This window comes from Heterodontus francisci, chromosome 26 (assembly GCF_036365525.1).
Source record: "Heterodontus francisci isolate sHetFra1 chromosome 26, sHetFra1.hap1, whole genome shotgun sequence".
Taxonomy (NCBI): domain Eukaryota; kingdom Metazoa; phylum Chordata; class Chondrichthyes; order Heterodontiformes; family Heterodontidae; genus Heterodontus; species Heterodontus francisci.
Window position 1 is genome coordinate 26,981,948 of NC_090396.1, and position 25,732 is coordinate 27,007,679.

Here is a 25,732-nt window from a genome sequence, read left to right on the forward strand (position 1 = left end):
GCGTGCAGTCCTGGCCATCATATTTTAAAAAGACTATCGAGGTACTAGAGAGTGTGCAGAGAAGATTTACAAGGACGAAACCAGAAATGCATGAGTATACATATCAGGAAAGGATGAACAGGCTTGTTCTTTTTTCTCTTGAAAAAAGGCTGAGGGGTGTCCTGCTATAGGTCTTTAAAATTATGAAAGGTTTAAATGGAGCAGATATGGAGAGAATGTTTCCTGTTCTGGGGAAGAACATAACTAGAGGCCATCAGTATAAGATATTCACCAAGAAATCCAATAGGGAATTCAGAAGAAACTTCTTCACCCAATGAGTGGTGAGACTGTGCAACTCGCTGTCACGGGAAGTGCCTCAAGCGAATAGTATGGATGCATTTAAGGGGAAGCTAGACAAGCATATGAGGGAGAAGGGAATAGAGGGCTACGATGATAGATTTAGATGAAGAAAGATGGGAGGATGCTCGAGTAGAGCATAAAAGGCAGCATGGACTGGTGGGGCTGAATGGCCTGTTTCTGTGCCATATGTCCTATGTAATCCTAAGTAATCCATTCAAAGCTGGTAGAAATGACATTGAGTCCAGTGGGTGAGAGCCTAACACTACTAGGGATCCAGTGGAATAATGCCCGGCATAAGTTTAGTCCTGGTGTGAGAGGCTGCAGAGCCCATGCCAATCTGGGGAAGGAGGGGGAGAAGGCTCATGAATTCCATGTGGAGCCAGAGGAGCACTCGTCTTCCTCCTGGCTTCCAAGGAATCCTTCCAATAGTTAAAAGAATGTAACTTGTCTTGGCCTCTTCTGGCCAAGCTGCTGCCTTGCACTATGTATCACTGGCAGCTTTGGCGTGTATGAGCTTTCTTGGGAACTGAAGCCAAAGTTGCATTGCAGTGCCGATTTATGCCATTTCAGTCAGACCCTCGCCTGCCTGTGACCACACCACTGGAACCTCGGCAGTTAGAATGGCAGCGAACATGAGCCTCTTTGCGCAATGCACAACCATTCTCCCGATCGCTATATTAATCACCCATTCATGCCCTGTGGGATGGGTTAACATCAAGCCCATTATGGCTCCCATGTTGTTCGAAATATAAACAATCAGAATGCAAGATAATATATGTTGGTATGTTGTTGCTGCATTGGTTTCATAGGAACATAGGAAATAAGAGCAGGAGTAGGCCATTTGGCCCCTCAAGTCTACTCTGCCATTCAACTAGATCATGGCTGATCTTCTACCTCAAAGCTATTTTCCCTCGCTATCCCCATATCCTTTGATATATTCAATATCTAGAAATCTATCGATCTCTGACTTGAATATACTCAATGACTGAGCCTCCACAGCCCTCTGGGGTAGAGAATTCCAAAGATTCACCACCCTCTGAGTAATAAAATTCCTTCTTGTCTCAGTCCTACATGACCTACCTCTTATTCTGAGACTGTCCCCTTCATTCTAGATCAACACCCCCCACCACCCCCCGCTCAACCGAGCCAGGGAAACATTCTTCCTGCATTTACCCTGTTGAGCCCAGTAAGAATTTTGAGTACCTCAGTGAGATCGCCTCTCATTCTGTTAAACTTAGAGAATATAGGCCCAGTCTGCTCAATCTCTCCTCATAGGATAATCCCAGGGATCCGTCTGGTGAACCTTCATTGCACTCCCTCCATGGCAAGTCTATCCTTCCTTAGGTAAGGAGATCAAAAGTGTACACAATACTCCAGGTTCAGTCTCACCAAGGCTCTATACAATTGCAGCAAGGTTTTTTTCTTTAGTCCTGTACTCAAATCCTCTTGCAATAAAGGCCAACATACCATTTGCCTTCCTAATTGCTTGCTGCAGCTGCATGTTAGCTTTCAGTGACTTATGAACAAGGACACCCAGGTACCTTTCGACATCAACACTTCCCAATCTCTCACCATTTAAGACATACTCTGCATTTCTGTTTTTCCTACCAAAGTGGATAACATCACATTTTCCAACATTATATTCCATCTGCCATGTTCTTGCCCACTCACTTACCCTGTCTAAATCCACTTTGAAGACTCTTTGCATCCTCCTCACAACTAACATTCCCACCTAGTTTTGTGTCATCAGCAAAATTGTAAATATTACATTTGGTCCCCACATCCAAATCATTGATATAAATTGTGAATAGCTGGGGCACTGATCCCTGCGGTATCCCACTAGTCACAGCCAGACAATCTGAGAATGACCCATTTATTCCTGAATAAATAATGCACTGAATATTGGGTGGTGTGTGTAACAGGAGGCAAATGCAATATCTCCTGTTTTAAGCTGCTGCACAAGATGAATTTTTAGCCCAGTATGGTTGCTGAGGTAAAACTGCTCTTTCTTGGTTATAGCACTCTCACCTCTGAATCAGAAGGTTGTGGGTTCAAGCCCCACCTCAGAGACTTGAGCACGTAATCCAGACTGACACTTCAGTGCAGTATTGAGGGAGTCCTGCAATGCCTGAGCTGCTGTCTTTTGGATGAGATGTTAAACTGAAACCTTATCTGATCCCTCAAGTGGACATAGAAAATCCCAAGGCTTTATTTAAAGAAGAGCAAGGAAGTTCTCCTGGTGTCCTGGCCAACTGTCATCCCACAACCAACAGCACCAAAACTGCTTAATTGATCATTTATCTCATTGTAGAGTTTCACACATCATTTGCCAAAGCAACACTGTCCGGTTGAATTTCTCTCAGAAAGAGAACTTCTGATAAAAGTCTCGGAATAACATGAGGCTGAGCACATTCTTAGCAGTCATGCAACCAAAAGTAAATCTACTTACTGCTGAATCATCTTAAAGTTTAGTAGCTTAGTCAGGTTTTGTCAATTTCAATTGTGGCAACTCCACAATAATTGGCAGTAATCGCCCCCTTTTAGTTCATTTCAGTTGAGTCCATTATATATTAATTGGCACAAATTCTCATGGTTAATGGAGAGTTTCTGCTGCTCTAAACCTAAATATTAAAATGCCAAAAACCAATGTGATAATAAGGTAGGATGCCAAGTACTGTGTTGATGACATGGCTTGATTATGCAATGATCCATTTTGTTTCGTGCACTAAATACAGATTAATTTTTCTTCCAGCTTGGGGGAACTGAACAGTCTTCATTCAGCATAAGCGTCAACCTCTCCCAAGTCAGTTATATCAAGCTTTATTTTCAAGCGAAAGCTGTCTCTACTTAGGTACAAGCATGCACCTTAATCCAAGCTACAATAGAGCATTCCTTTTGAAAAGTGTGCCATTTCCATTTTACATCATTCTTATAGACTCACGGAATGACAGTGCCAATTTAGTGCTAACTGGGGGTATTGGGAGTCACAGTGGATTAGATTGTAACTGGGGTACTGGGAGTCACATGGGTTAGATTGTAACTGGGGTACTGGGAGTCACGGTGGAATAGTACCTCAGATACAATCTAACCTAATGTAATTCCCAGTACCACAGTTATATGCTAATCCAATGTGACTCCTAGTACCACAGTTACATTATAACCCTCCATAATTTGTAGTACCCAAGTTTCAATGTGCTTAACAGGCCTGTGATACAGCAAATTACAATGTTTGGACATTATTTAATGATGTACATGTATTTGAACCATAATCCACAAATTGGTATTTCTCTGTAGTTTGTTTGTACAGTAACTAAGTATTTATTGTAACATAAGGGCAAGATTTCATAGGCTAAAAGCTTACTTTAGTAGTTATTCAGTCAGCCTTCAAGCAGCCCTTGTGCTTTTGACATCTATATATAAAGGATTACAAACTGCACCAGTATCAACAGATAATTATCCTTCCACACACACATACACTTTGAGATGAACTTTTAGAGCAATTAATCATTATTACAGATGGGAATAACATTTAACAAACCATTTATCTTTTCTGGCAGGAATTCTTTAACTGATTTGGACCATCAGCTAACTTTGAACTTCTCCTGGGTTCAACCAACATAAAGAAAGCATACATTGTGGTTAACACAGGCCATTTAGGAACAGGACGAGAGATGGGAAGATTTTCGAGCAGCGTTATCAATAAAACATGGCAAAAGTAAGGGTTCCCATCAGGAGAAGGTGCAATATAAAATAAAGTGATGGAAGGTAGAAAATAGTCAAAATTCTTCCTGTAAATCTGGGATTCAGGCATTTAGCAGGTTCAAAAATATTAACAGGAACAGAAGTTCACATTTATATTGAGTCTTTAACAAAGCTCCCAATTATCCTCACAGATTAGCATAAGGGAAAAAGATGCTGAGCCAAGTTATTAGAGATTAGAAGGGCTGACTGAACGCCTGAGGAAGGAGATTAGTTTTGAGGAGACAGAAATGGAAAAAGGTTCGAGAAGGAACTCCAGAAAGTAGATCTCTGGCATTTTGGAGGCTGTGCTGACAATGGAGAGGAAAGGGGAAGGAGGAATTCACAGAATGTCAAAATGAAAGGTACGTTAAGGGTAGAATGTTGGGCTGGAGGATATTGTAGAGTGGAGGGGGAGTGGATGGTCAAGCCATGGAGGTCAAGCCATGGAGGTCAAGAATGAGGATTGAAGCTTTAAGGGACAAGGAGCCAAGATAGGTCACCAAGGGCAGGAGTGATGGTGCATGGTGCTTGGTGTGGGATAGCAACAAAGCTTTAGATGGAGTTCATGGTGAATGCAGCATGGGGAATGGGAGGCCAGCAAGCAGAGAATTGGAGTAATCAAATATAGAAGTGGCAAAGAAATGTATCAGGATTTCAGTGGCAGTAGGGCTGAGAGAGGATCTGAGGTGGATAATGTTGCAGGGGTGGATATAAGCAGTGATGGAGATGTTATGAGTCTGTATCTCAGCTCGGGTCAGACCTAGAAGCCAAGATTGCGAAGAGTCTAAAATAAAAGGAAAATACTGCAGATTCTGGAAATCTGAAAAAAGAAACAAGAAGTGCTGGAAATACCCAGCAGGTCTGGCAGCATCTGTGGAGAGAGAAGCACAGTTAACATTTCTTGTCTGTGACCTTTCATCAGAACTGGCAAAGGTTAGAAAAGAATTAGGTTTTAAGCAAATGAAGGGGAGGGGGGTGGGGGAGAGAACAAAGGGGAAGGTGTTTGATAGGGCAGGAGAGATTAAATAACAAAGCTGTCCTGGGACAAAGGCTAAGTGTGTGTTAATGCTTGTGGTGAAAGACAAAGCATTAGTCCAGAGAGAGTGTTAATAGCAGAATAATGAGCTGCTCTGACTACATGAACAGCAGGCACATGGTTAAAAAATAAAATATTTTTAAAAAGGCCAGTCATGCTCTGAAGTTATTGAACTCAATGTTCAGTCCGCAAGGCTGTAGAGTGCCTAATTGAAAAATCAGGTGCTGCTGCTTGAGCTTACGTTGGTGTTCACTGGAACACTGGAGCAAGCCAAAGTCAGAAATGTTGGCATGAGAGCAGGGGTGAGTGTTGAAATGACAAGCAACCGGAAGCTCGGGGTCATGCTTTTGACACTTTCTGTTTTTGTGAAGAGTCCAGTTCAGTCTGCGACCATGACTGGGAAGGGGGATGGAGTCAGTGGCAAGAGAGTGAAGATTCTGGCAGGCCTAAAGAATGATGGCTGAGGTCTTCCCTATGTTGAGCTGGAGGAAATTATGACTGACCCACGACTGGATGTTAGAGAAACACTGATGGCATAGAAACAATTGAAGAGTTGAGAGATGTGGTGCAGAGGTAGAGCTTGATGTCATTGGAATACATGTTGAAGCTGGTCCCATGTCTGTGCATTGTGTTGCCATGTAGCGGCAGATGCATAAGGAACAAGAGACGGACCAGGAAAAGTTGATGTGGGATGAAAATACAAGACAGTGCAGATATGCTGGCTATCTGATTTCAAATAATTTAATATAATAGGGCCTAAATCTGAATAAGCTATGCCAGTGTTTAATATGGGTTTCAATCATTCGTTTCGATGCAATCCTCTCTGTAATGCACACAAGGTGCACGTTCTTTCTGTAATGTATGTGAGTTCTACTGTTTCTGTGTAATGTATACAAGTTCTGCTCTCGCCATGTAACTCAAGGTACATTTACATTACTAATTTAGCATTGGAGTGGAAATGATTTCTGCTTTGCACTAGTGCTGAGCGTGTCATTTATATTCAGGCTCAGCGTTGAACCAGATTCTGGAATGACCCTGAGTGAATCTTCGAGGAGGTGATTGCCTCACACTGCAAGGTTTACAAGGTGCTCAGTGTGTCCACTGGGCCTCCTAGAGAATTTTTCTATGCACCTTACCTCAATTTAAATGGTTAGAGAGTGAAGAATTTTCCATCGGCACACTCTAAACGCTCACATTTCTAATTGTTGGGAAAAAGCTCTGTGCAGATATATATCCAGGTATTTACAGAACTATCTCCTAAACAGGAGAGTAAAAGTTTCAGCCTAGCATGATTCAAGCAATGGGAAAAGGATGCTATAGTCTGGGTACTTCAACATCAGCAGAACCCTGGAAATTGATAGTTTGCTATCTTGCTATGTGGTGTCATCCGTGGCTCAGTGGTAGCACTCTTGCCTCTAAATCAGATGGCTGTGGGTTCAAATCCCACTCTAGGGACTTGTGCTCTAAATCTAGTCTGATTCATCAGTGTGGTATTGAGGGAGTGCTGCACTGATCTTCACGATGAGATGTTAACCAAGATCCCCTCTACTTTCACGGGTGACACAAAAGATTCCATGGTCCTATTTCAAAAAAGATCAGGGGAGTCCTTCATGGTATCCTGGCCAATGTTTATCCCTCAACCAACAGATTATCTGGTCATTATCACATTTGCTGTTCATGGGACCTTTCTGGTAGCAAATTAGCTGCTGAGTTACCTATAGCATTGACTACACTTCAAAAGTACTTCATTGGCTGTAAAATATCAGTCAATCAAATACAATTTATTGTCCATATGGAAATTCATTTTGGGTACATTGCTCATTCATTAATATATTACATGCGAATAATAACAAAAAAAATTATCCTATTACAGAAAGTCTAACTTGATTAAAATATATATATTAAAAACTAATTCCAGTACATTAAAATAATCAGTCATTGATTCCCATCATGAGCGCATATCCTCATCCATTCATTAAGCTCCTGTTAAAAGTTCTTATCGAGAAAGGCACACACAAGTTCAAGAACTGAATAGTCTGACTTCTAAGTGATTGTAGCCTTTTCCCTGAATGCATCCAACAGTAATACTGAGACAAGGGGCGAATCTCACTTTTCATTATACTGTTTACTTTTGTAAAAATTCTTCGAGATCGGATTTCATTGTCAAGAAAATATGCGATGCCAATGAGGATTTTTAATTCATCCGTTGGAAACTCGCATTAAACTTAAAAAAAGAAAGCTGAAATATGACAGACAACTTTTACAAAGACTTTGCCACAGCTAAAAATGGCCACCACCGTTTGCATTTGAAAACCTTGCACACTCTATAAGTATATTAAGAGTAAAAGGGTAGCTAGGGAGAGAGTAGGTCCCCTTAAGGATCAGTATGGCAATCTATGTGTGGAGCCACGGGAAATGGGCGAGGTCTGAAATGAATATTTCTTGTCAGTATTTACCGTGGAGAAGGTCATGGAAGCTAGGGACGGAATAGCGATATCCTGGAGCATATCAACATTACAAAGGAGGAGGTGTTGGAGGTTTTGAAGCGCATTAAGGTGGATAAATCCCCAGGGCCTGACCAATTGTAACCTAGGATGCTATGGGAAGCAAGGGAGGAGATTGCTGGGGTCCTGGCAGAGATTTTTGTATCATTGTTAGCCACGGGTGAGGTACCAGAAGACTGGAGGATAGCTAATGTTGTGCCTTTATTTAAGAAGAGCAGCAGGGATAAGCCAGGGAACTAAAGGCCGGTGAGCCTTACATCAGTGGTGGGAAAGTTATTGGAAGGGATTCTGAGAGACAGGATTTATATGCATTTGGAAAGGCATGGTCTGATTAGGGATTGTCAGCATGGCTTTGTGCATGGGAAATCATGTTGCACGAATTTGATTGAGTTTTTCGAGGAGGTGACCAAGAGGATTGACGAGGGCAGGGCAGTGGATGTTGTCTACATGGACTTTAGCAAGGCCTTTGACAAGGTCCCGCATGGTAGGCTGGTCCAGAAGGTTCGAACACATGGGATCCAGGGTGAGCTAGCAAATTGGATACAACATTGGCTTGGTGATAGGAGGCAGAGGGTGGTAGTGGAGGGTTGTTTTTCAGATTGGAGGCCAGTGACCAGTGGTGTGCCACAGGGATCTGTGCTGGGCCCTCTGTTGTTTGTCATATATATTAATGACTTGGATGTAAATGTCGGGGGCATGATTAGTAAGTTTGCAGATAACACCAAAATTGGTGGTATAGTGCACAGTGAAGAAGGTTGTCTAAGGTTACAACAGGATATAGATCAACTGGGAAAGTGGGCAAGGGATTAGCAAATGGAATTAAACGCAGACAAGTGTGAAGTGATGCATTTTGGGAAGTTAAACCAGGGCAGGACATATACAGTGAATGGCAGGGCCCTGGGGAGTGTTGTTGAGCAGAGAGACCTTGGGGTGCAAGTATAGAGTTCCCTGAAAGTGGCAACACAGGTAGACAGGATGGTGAAGAAGGCATATGGCATGCTTGCCTTCATCGGCCAAGGCATTGAGTACAAGAGTTGGGACGTCATGTTACAGTTGTACATAACGTTGGTTAGGCCGCATTTGGAGTACTGTGTGCAGTTCTGGTCGCCCCACTACAGGAAAGATGTGATTAAGCTAGAGAGGGTGCAGAAAAGATTCACAAGGCTGTTGCCTGGTTTGGAGGGCTTGAGTTATAAAGAGAGATTGGATAGGCTGGTTCTGTTTTCCCTGGAGCGAAGGAGGCTGAGAGGGGACATGATAGAGGCATATAAAATTATGAGAGGCGTAGATAGTCAGAGTCTGTTTCCCATGGTAGGGGTGAGTAAAACTAGAGGGCATAGATTTAAGGTGAGAGGGAGGAGGTTTAAAGGGGATCAAAGGGGTAAATTTTTCACACAAAGAATAGTGGGTATCTGGAATGAGCTGCCTGAGGAGGTGATAGAGGCAGGAACAGTAGCAACATTTAAGAGGCATCTGGACAGGTACTTGAATGAGCAGGGCATAGAGGGATATGGAATTAATGCAGGCAGGTGGGATTAGTATAGATAGGCATTATGGCCGGCATGGATGCGGTGGGCCGAAGGGCCTGTTTCTGTGCTGTACTATGCTATGACTCTATGACATTCCAAGGCATCAAAAGTGGAGGCATATGTCTGATTAGCCTGTGCCCAAAACAATGGCTTGCCCTATTGATTGAGCTAGCTGAGATTGCTTTCATTAACAAGACATTCAAAGCCATCCTGGGGCATTAACATTTGAAAGGGCGAACCCCTCCTGGGGAAAACATTGACACCATGAGACTTGAGAGCTGGAAATTCCTAAAATTGAATCTCATTAGAAGTTGCCAGAGAATATACTGAGACAGTCATGTCCATCTCTGTGAAGGCGGAGAGTTTCCCATGGACAAGCAGACAAGTCAGAGACTCGATCTCTGCAGAAGCCAGAAGGGCTGTCTCTCTCTTTTTCTCTCTCTCCCCCTCACTCCAGAAGGCCTGGTGTGGGGTGTGCGAAGACTAGCTATCGGCTGCTAGATCCAAGACAAAGGCAAGAAGAAAGCCCTCTGCTCAACTGTCTCCAAGAACAACTATCAACGCAGAACTTCCAGACCACAAATTTAACCGGAAGACCTCTAAAGTCACAAGTCACCACAGACTGTATTATTTTTATTTGTTCTGGACTCTAATCCAACACAAGTCTTTTCCTCATCACTCTATAATCTATTTGTGTGTGTGATTCTTGTGTGTGTGCGTGAAAGTGTAGCGTAATTTTATTATTTTTATTTAGATCGGGTTTAGACTTAGAGCAATATCATTAACCGGCTTTTAACTAAAGTCCATAATTAGTTCTTTCATCTAGTTTTCGTTCAATTTAAGAGAATTGTCATCGCATCATTTTACGAACCTCTGTGAGTTCCTATAGTTTACTTTGTTATTCCTGATGAGGCCCACAAGTGCCGTTTTCATCAGCATACTTTAGAATTGTTACATCATCATGTTCTGATCAAGGCGCAAGTACACAATCCTGAGGAGATCCAATATTCATTAACATGAGCTCAGAGTAAATCCTGGAGACTAACACTCATTGGATCCTGTTGTGAAGAAAATCACTTATCCAAAGTAGCAGAGTAGGATTAACATCAAGGTTTTTCAGTTTCTCAATAATCTTGAATGGTTGCATGGTATTCAAAGCTGAAGAGAAATCAACAAAGGCTGCACAAGAATAGTTGCCTAATCTGTCCATGCGCTTTTGGATCAAATGGACCAAGGTCAGAACAGCACGTCCATTGACTTATGAGGTTGATAAGCAAACTGTAACTGACCAATATATGGAACAGGAGGTGGGTGCTTTGGAATATCCTCAAGTTGTTAAAAGCACTGGATAAATGCAAGTCTTTCTTTCTGCCAGCAGCATTCCTAAATGAAGGAATGGGTGAAAAATATAATGCAACTTATCATAAAATCAACAGTGTTTAAATAGTGCTCACAGATATATTTTACATCTGTGTGCTTGTGATTTCTCCAACATCCAAAATCATTTTCATACTTTGACCCATGGAGCAACTGCAGGACTGGAAACCTTGCACAGAATAACTGAATCCAACATTCAGTGTTTCATTACAGTAATTTTAAATGATCACTCCCATGTCTTGGCAATCCCTCAGATTGCTGTGCCAAGTTTTAAAAGGTTCTTAGCAAAGTGTAATCTTTTTTCAATCAGTCATGCAGCTAAAAAGAAATCTTAATCGGCAATTTCTGAAAGCGATTTATCACCAGGTGAAAATGTTATAAGCTTGCACTTTTGAAGTATCACGCTTTCCATTTACGTAAGTATTTGAACAATTGTTTAATTCCACAGCACATTAACTGTTTGACTGTCAGAATTCCCAATGCAGTCTGACATAAGGCAACGTATTTCCATTGGGGTCATGGCTGTGACCAGACATGCACAGAATTACTGGCACTAATGTGATATACAGCTGAACTAGCATTCTTTTGATTTGTCTGTTATGGTCTGTCTTAACACAGAAGGAACCATGGACATGCTTGGAAGTAACCGACTGTTAAAGGATTTGTACTTCTCAAAGGAAAGCACAAAATCTCAGTACAATTCAGATCAAAAAGGAACAACTATGAACAGTGCAAAATGACAAACAGCAGCTCCCCAGAGACGGTGTTTGATGAGTGAATGATCCAAGCTTCTGTCACAGGGTGAAGCAGATGATAAATTGACCACTCACAACTGGCAGGAATATAAATAGTGAATAATTATACCTGCAGGCAAAGTCTGGGAATGGATTAAAGAGTCCGGAACAGCAGTGTATGTAATTGGGATAAAAATTAAAAATTAGGTGGAAAATTGAAGCAAAAAATAGAGGTTGAAAATAAAAAGCACGGATTTGAAGGATAGGTTCACCTTATTTTATGAACGTCAGTAATCGATTATAGCTGGGAATGGGTCCCTTGGGTACTCTTGGATCTGATGTGTACGTTGAATGGTTGACATTTCGAGTTATGACAGTGATGATCACTGCAGTATTGGTGCCCTACCATTAAACATCACGAGGGTATTTCGCAAATAAATAACTTGCATTTATCTGTGTCTTCCATTTCTCCAGGACTTTCCAAAATGCTTTACTGCCAGTAAATTACAGTTTGACATGTTACCACTATTGTTGTGTTGGGGAACAGGGTAGCCAAGTTATGCACAGCACAGCATAAACAACAATTAAGATGAATGACTAGATAATCGGTTATTAATTGCATTGGTTTCAGGATGAATGTTGGGCCAAGATTCTGGGAGAAATCTCCCGCTCCTCTTCAAAATAGTGCCATGGAATCTTTATCATTGCCTTGAATCCAATGTTACATTGCTGGAAACTGGAGATGGGAATCCAACTCCTTGTTTCAAAGTTATAAATTTCACAGTACTACCGGGTATCTGTTAGTTTTAGTAAATGCACAGTGTACTTCCTGGGTGTTTTTTTTCTGATTTTGGGCCTGTTTTTTGATCAACAGTCTCTCAGAATGTAACTAGTGTGTCTATATTGTAGATTGCGATGTTGTCCGCGCTAAGGGATTAACAGTTGTGGTTTGATCACTAGAAGTTCGTAATACCATCTCAGTTAGGTAAATTCAGCATTTCTGCCTTCCCAGCAGAGGCCTGCACCTCAAGGGTGCACAGGCTGGCAAAAAGGTAACAAAAGGGTACTACTGATTTTTAGCATGCACTCCCTTTGTGTGCGGTTCTTCTCTGTGAATTTACACATGTGTATGATGAGGAAGTAAATGGAAGTAAGACGATGATTCTTTTTATTATACCGATCCTTGTTTCTCCCCCGCCCTCCCACAGTTACAATGGTCACATTTAATCATTTAGCCCTGTACTTGTAATTCCTACAAGTGAATAAAAGTTAATGAGCCAAAGTCTGACAATTGAGCTGATGGCTTTTGGCAGATAATGCATGGTGTGATGGGGGACCTAAAAATGTCTTGAAAAAATATTCCCAACAGGAAATTTGTCCTGATATTTGAATGTACTATGTGGATTTCACTGGAAATTGTGCTGCAAAGTGAGTTGCAAAGTTGAATTTATGAAGATTCATATGATGAAGGCCATTCAGCCCATCTCAATTCATCCATCCAGAGAGATCCTATTGTTGTATTAGTTTTTTAAGTGGCAGCATGGCTCTGTGGTAGTACTTTTACCTCTGAATCTGAAGGTTGTGGTTTCACTGCAGAAACCTGAGCACAAAATCCAGACTGATACTCCAGTGCAGTACTGAGGGATTACTGCACTATTAGAGATGTCGGCTTTCGGATGAGAAGTTAAGCCATCTCCACTGAATGTGAAAAATCCCCTCTCGCTATTCTAAGAAAAGCAGGGGAGTTCTCCCTGGTATCCTGGCCAATATTGATCCTTCAATTAAAGTCACGAAAACAGATTATCTGGTCATTACCTCATTGCTATTTGTGGGAGCTTGTTGTGCACAAATTGGCTGCCATGTTTCCTGCACTACTACAAAGACTACTCCTCAAAAGTGCTTCATTAGCTGTAAAACGTTCTGGAAATTTCTGAGATTGTGAAAGGCGCTATATAAATGCAAGTCTTTCTTTTAAACCACTCAGGTATTTTTTGCATCTTCCAGTCTATTTGCTAATCCATTCCAAATGTTGACCATTCTTTGATGGATGAAAAATTTCCTGATATCAGTCCTAAAATTATTTTTCACTTGGTATTTCCTTGATATACTCCCACTGTTTAATAGAAAGTAATAATCCAGTTTAAATCTCTCTGCACATTCAGCAGTCTTATATTTCTGTTTATAAGATCACCTCCCAGACATCAGCTTTCCAAGCTGAGTAGCCCAAGCCTTCTCAGTCTTTTCTCATCACTCAGACCTTGCACTATGTATCATGTGTTGACCAAGACTTTAAGGAAGCTCTGGATTGACTGATGTATTGAAAAGCTACAAAACATTTTGATGGGATTTCCAAATCTATTGTCTGTGTTTCTTCTCAGAGTTCGGAACAGAAACTGCAGACACTTACAGAGGAATTGAACCAGAGAGATGAAGCAATAGCTAAACTTCATAAGGATAAGCAACAATTGGAGAAACTCATCCAGGTCAGCTCTTTCAGCAAATAAAAGCAGAAAATGCTGGAAATGCACAGCAGGCCTGTCAGCATCTGTGGAGAGAGAAACATAGTGGCTGGGATTTAATGAGAAGGAGGTAGCCCCATGCACTGACTGGAAAGTCAGGGCTGTGCCCGCCTTCATCGACCCTGGAAGGCGCAATGCCATTTCCCATAGAGGCCGTGGCTTCCGTCCCTCTGAGGCAGGATGTCCCGCCTCCAAGGGCAGTTGGCCAGTTGGAAGGCTGACAGCTGTTCAGTCCCAGCAGTGCCACTGCTGGGACTGCAGCAAGCCTTGGACCCAGCGAACAATGGAGGGCAGAGAAGTGGGTAAGTGGGGTTGGGGCTCACCAGGGCCAATCAGCCTGGCTGTAGTGAGGTGGAGGGGGTCAATCACGAGGTTGGTCCTCCAGCAGTGGTAGCCCATGCCACTGGGAGGGGGGCCCTCTGTGGGGTGCAGGGTGCCCGATCAGGAGGGACCCCACAAGTCCGCAAGGAGGCCGCCAAGTTGTACAGGGTGACCTTCTAGGTGGCGGTGTCCATCTGCCACTGGTAAAATAACAGCAGTGGTGGGAAGAGGCACTTAAGTGGCCATTAATTGGCAACTTAAGGGCCTAATTTGGCCTAAGGTCTGGCAGGCCACCAACCACCTCCCTTGCCAGTGGTAAAATACCAGCGGAGGCAGGTCGGTGCCCTCCACCATCCCACCCAATTTCATGCCCCTCCCTAACCCCCGGCCATCTTCCAGCCAGCTCCCAGGCGGGGAGGGTGAGGGGCGTTAAAATTCCGGCCAGTGTTTCAAGTCAGCGACTTTTTGTCAGAACCAGTTCTGATGAAAGGTCATCGACCTGAAACGTTAACTCTGTTTCTCTCTCCCCACATGCTGCCAGACCTGCTGAGCATTTTCAGCACTTTTTTTTTCTTTCAGATTTCCAGCATCAGCAGTAGTTTGCTTTTGCATTAGAACGCCTTGGACAATTGCGTGCAGACTTTCTCTATGTGGTGAACCAGAGTTCACAGTCTACCTTTTTTACCTTTGCATACTTGCAGGAGACTTAAGCAATTGAAAAATATGTCTTTTTAAAAAAATTATTCAATATACTTTTGGCAGTGAATATGTATCTTTTTGATGTGTTGGAAAGCATTTTAATTTTAAGATTATATCAGATTTCAGTCCAAGCAGTTATAAATTAAATTGCTGCTCTTTAAAAGTAGAGCCTTTCAGCAAATGAAATTAAAGGGCATCTGTAATGTCTCCCGGTTCCCTGTCGTGACCGTAGCGCTATTGTTTGACGGCAATGGACTGTAAAGACCTGGATGTCATTAATTTTAGGCACGGCCCCTTCAGCTCACAATGCTGCTTTCAGCCATATTTAGATTGCACTCCATCATATCACTGTAGTCAGGAAGTCTGGTACCACAGCACAAGATAATGTAGCTTGTAAAAGAAATCTGTCTTGACTCAGATTTATAGCAACTTCCTTCCCAATTCTTGGTGAGTTATTGGTATAAGTGTAGTGTTCCATGCTAACCTGCATGAACTCACCCACCTGTCAAGCTTTTTGTTGGTGCCCAGGCAGCCGACACCAGTTGTAGTGACGTAGCTGCATCATGTGCTGCCTTTCTTGATGTGACTTAGTTGCAGCATTGAGCTTAACCATATTTCACAGAGGAGTGGCAGGATGCAAATTTGTCTTTGACTTGCCTCAGAGGAGGAGATGCCAAGAGTTAAGAATAGAATAGAGACCAATATAGAATAATAAAATCACAGAATGATAGAGCATGAAAGGAGGCCTTTGGCCCATCATGTTCTTGAAAAGAGCTCTCCAATTAATCCCACTCCCCTGTTCTTACCCCATAGCTCTGTAATATTTCCCTTTCAAGTATTATCCAGTTCCTTTTTGAATGTTACTGGTGAACCTGCTTCCACCACTCTTTCAGGCAGTGCATTCCAGAACACAGCAACATTTTTTTTAACTCATGTTATCTCTAGTATTTTTTTTTACCAATCACCTGAAATCTGCGCCCTCTGGTTACCAACCCTTCTGTCACTGAAAACAGTTTCTCCTTATTTGCTCTTATCAAAACCATTCATGATTTTGAACACCTCTATCAAATCTCATCTTAAGTGAGTCTGCACTAAGAATAACTCCCAGCTTCTCCAGTCTCTCCACATAACTGAAGTCCCACGTTCCTGGTACAATTCTAGTAAATCTCTCTTCTGAACCCCCTTGAATGCTTTGACATCCTTCCTAAAGTGTGGTGCCCTTGAGTTGAATACAGTACTCCAGGTGAGGCCTAACCAGTATTTTACATATTAAAAATAGTAACCAAAAGTCACATAGGGATGGAGGGAATGTTGGAAGACCAAGGCTGGAATTTTACGCTCCCCCTCCCCCGCCCCCCCCAGGGAGCAGACTGGGAGGTGATGCGGGGGCGGGCAAAATGGAGTGGGAGGCGGGGGTTGCCATGCCCGATGCCTACCCGCCCCCAGCACCATTTTCCCAGTGGCGGTGGAGGTAGCAAATGGCCTGCCTGCACAAGGCCAATTGAGGCTCTTAAGTGGCCAATTCATTGCCACTTAAGGACCCCCTTCCGCCACCGCTGATATTTTACCAGAAGTGGACGGGCACTTCAGCAACTGAGGAGGCCACCCAGTAATACCTGGCGGCCTCCTTGCAGGCTGGTGTGGGCTCTCCTGATTGGGCACCCTGTGTCCCATTGAGGCCCCTCCAGTAGCACGAGCCATCCCCACTAAAACTACCTCCCCTGCCCTGCTTTCCAACTCCCACACCCAGCACCCAGCTGATTGTCCCCGGCAAGGCCCGATCCTCACTTAAGGCTGGCAGCACTTGAAAGAGGCACCTCCTGCCTCAGAGGAGCAGAAGTCCTGACCGAAGCCAGTTAAGAGCCTGGCACATGCAAAATTGCAGTGTAGCTTCCAGGCCCAGTGGAGGAGGGCTCGTTCCTGACCTTTTAGCCAGTGGGCAGGGCCACCACCACAAGGTAAAATTCCGGCCCAAGTCTCTCTTATGCAGCTCCCATTGGATGGCATGGGGGTACTCACATGAGGGAATTTTAGAGAAAAACTGAAATGATTTGTCAAAATTAAATCGATTGAGTTCACCAGAGCAGTTGTCCCTACATATTCTGGGAATGGAAGAGGTGGACCTTGAGTGTAAATTGAGCAATGGTGCAGTGGTAGATGAGGGAAAATTGGATGGGTCCTGGATATTCTGGTTGCAACCAGCCTGCCAGTTTCTGTTGCAACACGAGATGGGCAGAGCCTTTGAAAACAGAGGGGAAAGGATCAAGAAGAGGGTATTCCCACTTTCCCACTTTTGGTAATTTTCTTGAATGTAGCTGCCTTTCCTACCCAGTGACCAGGCTGTCACAATTATCTGCACTGTCCCAGTGGGTGCCCAAAGTACGCTCACACAGGTGCGGGTGCTTACTGATGGCATGCGAATAGGTTGATTAATGAGAATGAGAGTGAGGATCTAATTAATGGCAATTGGGAGAATCGGGATCTGATTAACGTGAGCTGGGAGAGCAGGAATATGATTAATGGGAATTGAGAGAATGAGGATCTGATGAGTGGGAATTGACAGCGTGTGGATCTGATGGGTGGGAATGGAGAGGTGACGGGGAGTATGGGGAACTGATGAGTTGTTGGAGAAATGAGAAATGGAGCCAGGAGAGTATGAAGAGTGAGAGCAGGCACTGGTGGTAAAACAATGATATTAATAAAGGAAATAAATAATTTGTTATGTATTTTCTTTCATGACCTCAAAACGTCTCAAAGTGCTTTTTTAGAAGTGGAACACAGGGAAATGTAACATATGGAAACATGGTAGCCAATGTGCGCACATCAATTAATGATAGAAATAAAACCCTTACCTGAAGTTGCTTTGTGTGGGAAATAGCAATTAACTATGTATAAATTAAATTAAACTTTGACAAAAAAATTGAGTGCATGAAACTAACAAGGAGGAATGAAAACAGATGATGAGCAATTTTTAATTAAGGGAAAAGGTGCGAAATAACTGGTGGAAAAAATTCACAATTAAAATAAATAAACATTTTTTTTAATTTTTGCATGAATCTAATTAATCCATGTTGTCACATGCTTAGCACGGATCAATTTTGTGATGCTGTTGGTCCTTAGTCTGAAGTGTCACATGGTTAACACAATATTACAAACATAAAATCTTTAATAAAATAGTCTGATTTAATCCATTGTAAGCAGTGGCTAAATCAAATGCTTTCTTTCAGGCTTTTATTGTGTAACGTATCATTTAGTCCTGACCTATTTTCTTTTTCTCCATGAAGACCTATTGGAGGCATTCTTCTATGAGCTAAAAGATGGCTGAAAATGCATTATCCTCTTGGATTGAAGCCCTGTGTTAGAGATAAGATATCAGTGATCTGAGGCCAAGCAGGTGGTCCCACATAAGAGATTAGCATGTAAAATTAAAGAGCATGGGATTGGGGGTAGTATATTGCAATGGATAGAAAATTGGTTGGCGGACAGGAAACAAAGAGTAGGGATAAATGGGTCTTTTTCGGAATGGCAGACAGTGACTAGTGGGGTACCACAAAGATCGATGCTAGGACCCCAGCTATTCACAATATATATTAATGATTTAGATGAGGGAACTAAATGTAATATCTTCAAATTTGCAGATGACACAAAACTGGGTGGGAGGGTGAGTTGTGAGGGGGATGCAGAGAGGCTTCAGGGTGATTTGGACAAGTTGAGTGAGTGGGCTAATGCATGGCAGATGCAATATAATGTGGATAAATGTGAGGTTATCCACTTTGGTAGCAAAAACAGGAAGGCAGATTATTATCTGAATGGCTATAAACTGAGAGAGGGGAATATGCAGTGAGACCTGGGTGTTCTCGTCCACCAGTCGCTGAAGGTAAGCATGCAGGTGCAACAGGCAGTAAAAAAGGCAAATGGTATGTTGGCCTTCATAGCGAGAGGATTCGAGTACAGGAGCAGGGATGTCTTGCTGCAATTATACAGGGCTTTGGTAAGGGCACACCTGGAATATTGTGTGCAGTTTTGGTCTCCTTATCTGAGGAAGGATGTTCTTGCTATAAAGGGAGTGCAGCGAAGGTTTACCAGACTGATTCCTGGGATGGTGGGACTGACGAATGAGGAGAGATTGAGTCGGTTAGGATTATATTCGCTGGAGTTCAGAAGAGGGGGGAATCTCATAGAAACCTATAAAATTCTAACAGGACTTGACAGGGTAGATGCAGGAAAGATGCTTCCGATGTTGGGGGAGTCCAGAACCAGGGGTCATAGCCTAAGGATAAGGGGTAAGCCTTTCAGGACTGAGATGAGGAGAAATTCCTTCACCCAGCGAGTGGTGAGCCTGTGGATTTCGCTACCACAGAAAGCAGTTGAGGCCAAAACATTGTATGTTTTCAAGAAGGAGTTAGATATATCTCTTGGGTCTAAAGGGATCAAAGGGTATGGGGCGAAAGCGGGAACAGGCTACTGAGTTGGATGATCAGCCATGATCATAATGAATGGCGGAGCAGGCTCGAAGGGCCGAATGGCCTACTCCTGTTCCTATTTGCTATGTTTCTACGTCTGTATCTTCTGTGCACGTAAATGCTGTTCCTTCGTTAATCTGTATGGTATCTTTCCAAGATTGGAACTGTACATTTTTGAAACCTTGCCAGAAGAATATTAGCAATGATCCGACATAACTGCTGGGATATCATCATTTATTATTTCTTTGTTGCATTTTAGGCCTGGTGATAGCAAGGGAGAAAGAAGCAATTTCCAAGACTGAAGAGTGGGGGAGAGAGAAGAATGTAGTGAGACAGTGAAGGAGAGGTTTCAAACTTCTGGGCAACAATGAGGGCGAAAGGGAAGAGAAACAAGGGATAATGAGGGATAAGGGGAGAGAGAAGGTGGGGGCATTGGTGAGTCACAGGGACACAGTGAAGAGGGGAAAAGAGACCTGGACAACAGTGAGGGAAAGGGGAGAAACAAAGGTGCAGGGAGTGAAGGAGAAAGACAGAGGGGGACTACAAGAGAAGGAGGACAGAGAACTAGGAGAACTGTGAGGAAGAGGGAGTAGAGAGGGGAGTGAAAAAAACATGACAACAGTAGGGAAAGGAGAAAGAGGCACTGTGAGTGAGGAAGAGGGGTAAAGACAGAGAGGAGGACAATAAGGGAGAGAGGGAAAACAGTGGTAATGGTAAGGGAGAGGCAAGGAGTCAGAGGGGCAAAAGACAATGGTGGAATAAAAAAGAGAGAAGAGAATTGGGAGGAGAGTGATAGAGATAGGCTGTGAAGTACAGGAGCTAGGCAAGCAGAGAATGAGAGAAAGTAAGACATGAAAGGAGGGTTATACATTGACTGATGCATTTTCACTCTCTTAACGTACACTCTTCAGTTTTTGTTTTCTTCACTCTCTTTAATACCCCAATTTACAGAGCATTAACAGGTATAATTGTGTAGATGTGGTTTTAGTGGCTTAAGAAAACCTCACATACTTCCCATCAATGATGTCTGCTTATATGGTTGGTTAAAAACCATCTCCCATAGTATGTATATGGGTGATGAATAAAGATGAGTGATCCATATGGTGATTTCAGTCACGCATCACCTGGGTGAAACCAAGTGTTTCTCGTGTAATGTAATCAGATCTTCTTCAGGTTCTCATTGCAAAACAAAGTTGTTTAGAAGATTTTTTAAGAAGTACTTCATGGGACAGTCAAGTGGCTGCAAGACTGGAGTGCAAGGCTCCCAGCTCAGAGAACCCGGTTTGAATATCAGGCTTGCCATTCAAGTCTGGAACATAAATGTCCACACTTTTTCAAAACCCTGTAAAAGGGAAACTAAACTGGAATTTGGGGCAGAATGTGGCCAGGTATAAAGCTGCCTCAGCAAGATGGCTTTATCATGACTTCAGCTGAATATAAATCAATGACATCTTTCCATCATTATTGCATATCTAAAAGAAATTGTGTCAGTTATGGCTCAGTGGTAGCACTCTCACCTCTGAGTCAGATTTGGATTTCCAAAATGCATTCGATAAAATGCCGCACAAAAGGTCAATTTGCAAGACAAGGATTCATGGAATTGGGGCAATATATTTGCATAGTTGGAGGATTAGTTAATGGACAGGAAGCAGAGGGTAGGGATAAATGGAGCATTTTCAAGTTGGCAGGCTGTAACTAGTGGAGTGCCGCAAGGATCAGTGCTGGTGCCTCAACTATTTACAATCGATATCAATGACTTAGATGAAGAGACCGAGTAATGTACCCAAGTTTGTTGACGATACAAAGGAAGGAATGTAAGCTTTGAGGACCCCAAGAGGCCAAAGAGATATAGACAGGTTAAGTGAATGGGCAGCGGGGTGACAGATGAAGTATAATGTGGGGAAGTGTGAGGTTCTTCACTTTAGTTAGAAGAATAGGATAGCAGAATATTTTTTAAAAGGCGTGAAACTTTTAAATGTTGATGTGCGGAGAGACTTGGGTGTACTTGCACAAGGAACACAGAAAGTTAGCATGCAGGTGCAGCAAGCAATCAGGAAGACAAATGACATGTTAGGCTTTATTGCAAGGGGATTGGTATTCAAGAATAAGGCAGTCTTGCTGTAATTATTTAGGACTTTGGTGAGCCCACACCTGGAGTACTGTGCACAATTTTGTTATCTCATTGAAACATAAAAGATTCTGAAAGGCCTTGACAAAGTAGACACTGAGAGGTTGTTTCCCTTGGCTAAGGAATCTGGAATATGGGGGCACAGTCTCAGGATAAGGGGAAGATCATTTAGGACTGAGATGAGGAGAAATTTCTTCACTCAGAGGTTTGTGAATCTTTGGAATTCTCTATCCCAGAGGGTTGTGGTTGCTCCTTCATGTAATATATTCAAGGCTGGGATATCTAGATCTCAGGTAATGAAGGGAAATGGGGACCAGGCAGGCAAATGGAGTTGAGGCAGAAGATCAGCCATGGTCTTATTGAGTGGTGGAGCAGGCTCAAGGAACCATATGGTCTACTGCTCCTGTTTCTTATGTTCTTATGTTTTTAGAAGGTCGTGATTTAAGCCCCATTCCAGAGACATGAGCACAAAATCTAGGCTGACACTTGCGTGCAGTACTGAGGGAGTATTACACTGTTAGAAGTGCTGTCTTTTGGATGAGATGCAAATGAGAGGCCCTGTCTGCCCTCTCAAGTGGACATAAAAAATCTCATGGCACTACTACTAAGAGCAAGGAAGTTCTCCATCTTGTCCTTGGCAATATAGATCCCTCAACCAACATCACTAAAAAACAGATTATCTGGCCATAATCACATTTCTGTTTTGTGGGATCTTGCTGATTGCAAATTATCTGCTGCATTTCCTACATTACAAGGAACTACACTTCAACATGGACAAAAGAGCTGAACTCAAGAGGCGAGATGACAGTGATTGCCCTGGATATCAAGACAGCACTTGACCGAGTATGGCATCAAGGAGCCCTAGCCAAATTGAAGTCAATGGGAATCAGGGGAAAGCAATCCGCTGGTTGAAGTGATACCTAGCACAAAGGAAGATGGTTGGTGGTTGTTGGAGGCCAATCATCTCAGCCCAGGACATTGCTGCAGGAGTTCATCAGGGTAGTGTCCTAGGCCCAACCATCTTCAGCTGCTTTATCAATGAAAGGTCATATGGTGAGAAGTCCATCATATGGTGAGAAGTGGGGATGTTTGCTGATGATTGCACGTTGTTCAGTACCATTCGCAACTCCTCAGATACTGAAGCAGCTCGTGTCCATATGCAGCAAGACCTGGACAACATTCAGACTTGGGCCGATGAGTGGCAAGATACATTCGCACCACAGAAGTGCCAGGCAATGACGATCTCCAATGAGAGAGAATCTAACCATCTCCCCTTGACTTTGAATGGCATTACCATTGCTGAATCCCCCAGTATCGACATCCTGGGGGTTACTGTTGACCAGAAACTGAACTGGAGCAGCCACATAAATACAGTGACTACAGGAGCAGGTCAGAGTCTGGGTTTTTTTAAAAATTCTTTCATGGCTGTGGGCAATGCCAGCATTTGTTGCCCATCCCTAATTGCCCTTGAACTGTGTGGCTTGCGCGGTCATTTCAGAGGGCAGCGAAAAGTCAGCCACATTGCTGTGGCTCTGGAGTCACATGTAGGCCAGACCAGATTTCCTTCCCTGAAGGACAATAGTGAACCAGATGGGTTTTTATTACACTCGATGATAGTCTCATGGCACCATTACTGAGACTAGTTCTCAATTCCAGATTTTTTCAGTTAATTAATTGAATTTATTAATTAATTGAATTTAAATTCCGCCAGCTGCCATGGTGTGGTTTGAACCCATGTCCCCAGGGAATTAGCCTTGGCCTCTAGATTACTAGTTCAGTGACTTTACCACTATGCCACCATCTTCCCAAGTGTGTGACCCACCTCCTGACTTCCCAAAGCCTGTCCATCATCTACAAGGCACAAGTCAGGAGTGTGATGGAATACTCTCCACTTGCCTGGATGGGTGCAGCTCCAACAACGCTCAGGATTGACACCATCCAGGACAAAGCAGCCCACTTGATCAGCACCCCATCCACCACTTTAAACATTCACTCATCCACCATCGATGCACAGTGGCAGCAGCGTGTACTATCTACAAGATGCACTGCAGGAAGTCACCACGCCTCCTTCGATAGCACATCCCAAACCTGAGACCTTGTCCACCTAGAAGAACAAAGACAGCAAAGAACATCACCACCTGCAAGTTCCCCTCCAAGTCACATACCATCCTGACTTGAAAATATATCACTGTTCCTTCACTGTTGCTGGATCAAAATCCTGTAACTCCCTTCCTAACAGTCCTGTGGGTGTACCTACCTCACACGGACTGTAGTGGCTCAAGAAGGCAGCTCACCACCACCTTCTCAAAGGCAATTAGGAGTAGGCAATAAATGCTGGCCTAGCCAGTAATGCCCACATCCCATGAATGAATAAAAAAAAATATACCTCATTGGTTGTAAAGTGCATTGGGACACTCTGAGATTGTGAAAGGCACTATGTAAATATAAGTCTTTTAGGAGTTTGCATCTTATTATAGGTAACTTTGTACAATGGATCTGCAGCTGTTAGGAGTTGGGTTGAGGCTACGTGAACTCTGTTCATGTAAAGCTCTGTAGTTAAGCAGAGCCATCCTCCTTGTCTGAGCCATGTTCAAACACAAGTCTTTGAAATGAGATAATACTGTGCTAACCCCACTGTGCCCTGGCATTGTTATAATTTCAGCTATATATCCTTGCCACTGATTCCATCACCGTTCCCAATTGCTCACTTAGGCTGTACCAGATGGTGGAAACCATTTATGTCTCCTGCTTGCCAATCATTGCGATCCTTACCCACCTACACTGCCTCCCAATCCCCAATGCAAAGATGTCAGAATCGTTGTGCTTATCCACGAATCCTTCCACTGCCTTACCATACCTTATCTCAATGACCTGCTCCAGTTTTATGTCCCATCTTGTGCCCTACGGCTATTTAACCCTGGCCTGCTGTGTAGGCCCCGTCCTCTGCACCACCATTGGGGGTACAGCATTTAGCTGTTTCAGCCCTAACATTTGGAATTCATTCCCTAACCCTCTCCACTTCACTTTTTTTCTTCTGCTTACCTCTTCTAACTCTCCGCCTTTAACTTGGTGTTTGGTTTGCTCTTTTGTGGAACACATTGGGCCATTTTCTAAGCTAAAGGCGCAATATAAATTCAACTTATCCTTAGTTAATTGTTTTCTCACAGTAATGGGGCACAGTAACTCCTCCACCTCCCCTCACCTTCCACTGGTATTTTAAATGTAAACAATTGCATAGCCTGGGCTAAGTTTGAACCTAAGCCCTAGGAGTGAATTAAGAGTGTGCCAAACAATTGTGCCACTCAGCTCCCCCATACAAAGCCACTTGCTGCCATTATGCCCTCTTCCACCCAGTAGTTTGATAACATTTTCCTCTGTCTAGGGCCTGCTGTGGCATCCATCCCTCCTCTTCCAAGAGTGGGGGATGGATTACTCACTTTTGGGTTTGAACTAAAGTAGGTAACAGTCCACAGAAGTAATGCTGGCTAATTCACCTCTCATTAATTTATCCCTCTATATCCATGTCGGGAAACAACTTGCCTTCTCACTGTATACCCAATCCCTTCAGATAGGACTCAATAATTCAGTCAATCTTTTTGGGCACAGGAAGATCGGCAGGAATTTAACAGATTCCAAATATATTGTGGCTACAGATTTATAGCTCCAAAACATTTTACTAATTCTTTCAAGTAGCCTCTGGAAAGTGCACATCTGTGAACATCATCTACACACAAGTTCAGATTCTGCTCTAATCACCACCACAGTCAAATAGCCTTCTGCCGGTATATAGAAGACTCTTGAATGAGGTACTAGAAGGCAGTTGAGGCCTGTAGAACTGTACCCCAACATGAGGAGGGGAAAAAGAGACAAACAAAGGTTCTTGAACTCTGAAACCAAAGCCAACAGTGAAAACTGACTTATTCCTTTCATATAACTATTTTATACAATCTTGAAGATGTCAAAGATGGTCAAATTACATTTAACTGTGTTGATGATAACTCGTAGTAAACTAACTGGGACCTAGTCTTCTTGTTAAGTGTTCTGAGTGGAAGGTCCTAATGATGATCTACTCATAAAAGAGAAAAACTGCAAATGCTAAAACTCTGAACTAAGAGGAGAAAAAGCTAGGAATGCACAGCAGGCCCTTTTGTAAAGGACAAGAGGATCTCATTCATGGATCTTTTGTGAGTTCTGATGGAGTATCCAGGCCCCAAACATTAATCTGTCTTTTTTCATTACAGATGTTGATGGACCTGCTGTGCATTTTCGGCATTTTCTGTCACTGTTTCAAATCCACTGAGATCCTGCTGGGCCTAACAAAGTGGGGTCCTTCTCAATGAGT

At 43.0% G+C, this 25,732-nt stretch overlaps 1 protein-coding gene across 5 annotated transcripts in view; it reads left to right on the forward strand.

Moving 5' to 3' along the window:
• The window catches only part of LOC137384237 (myosin-16), a 246,035-nt gene that overhangs the window by 28,175 nt on the left and 192,128 nt on the right, over positions 1-25,732 (forward strand). For 2 of the 5 annotated variants that reach the window (XM_068057952.1, XM_068057955.1), the window contains one exon: positions 13,639-13,743. The exons of 2 other annotated variants lie outside the window; for them this stretch is intronic. In XM_068057952.1, coding sequence (XP_067914053.1) covers positions 13,639-13,743 — 105 coding nt within the window. Of the gene's footprint in view, positions 1-4,013; positions 4,055-13,638; positions 13,744-25,732 lie in introns of those variants that run through there. One more of the 5 variants, XM_068057957.1, reaches the window with a different exon arrangement.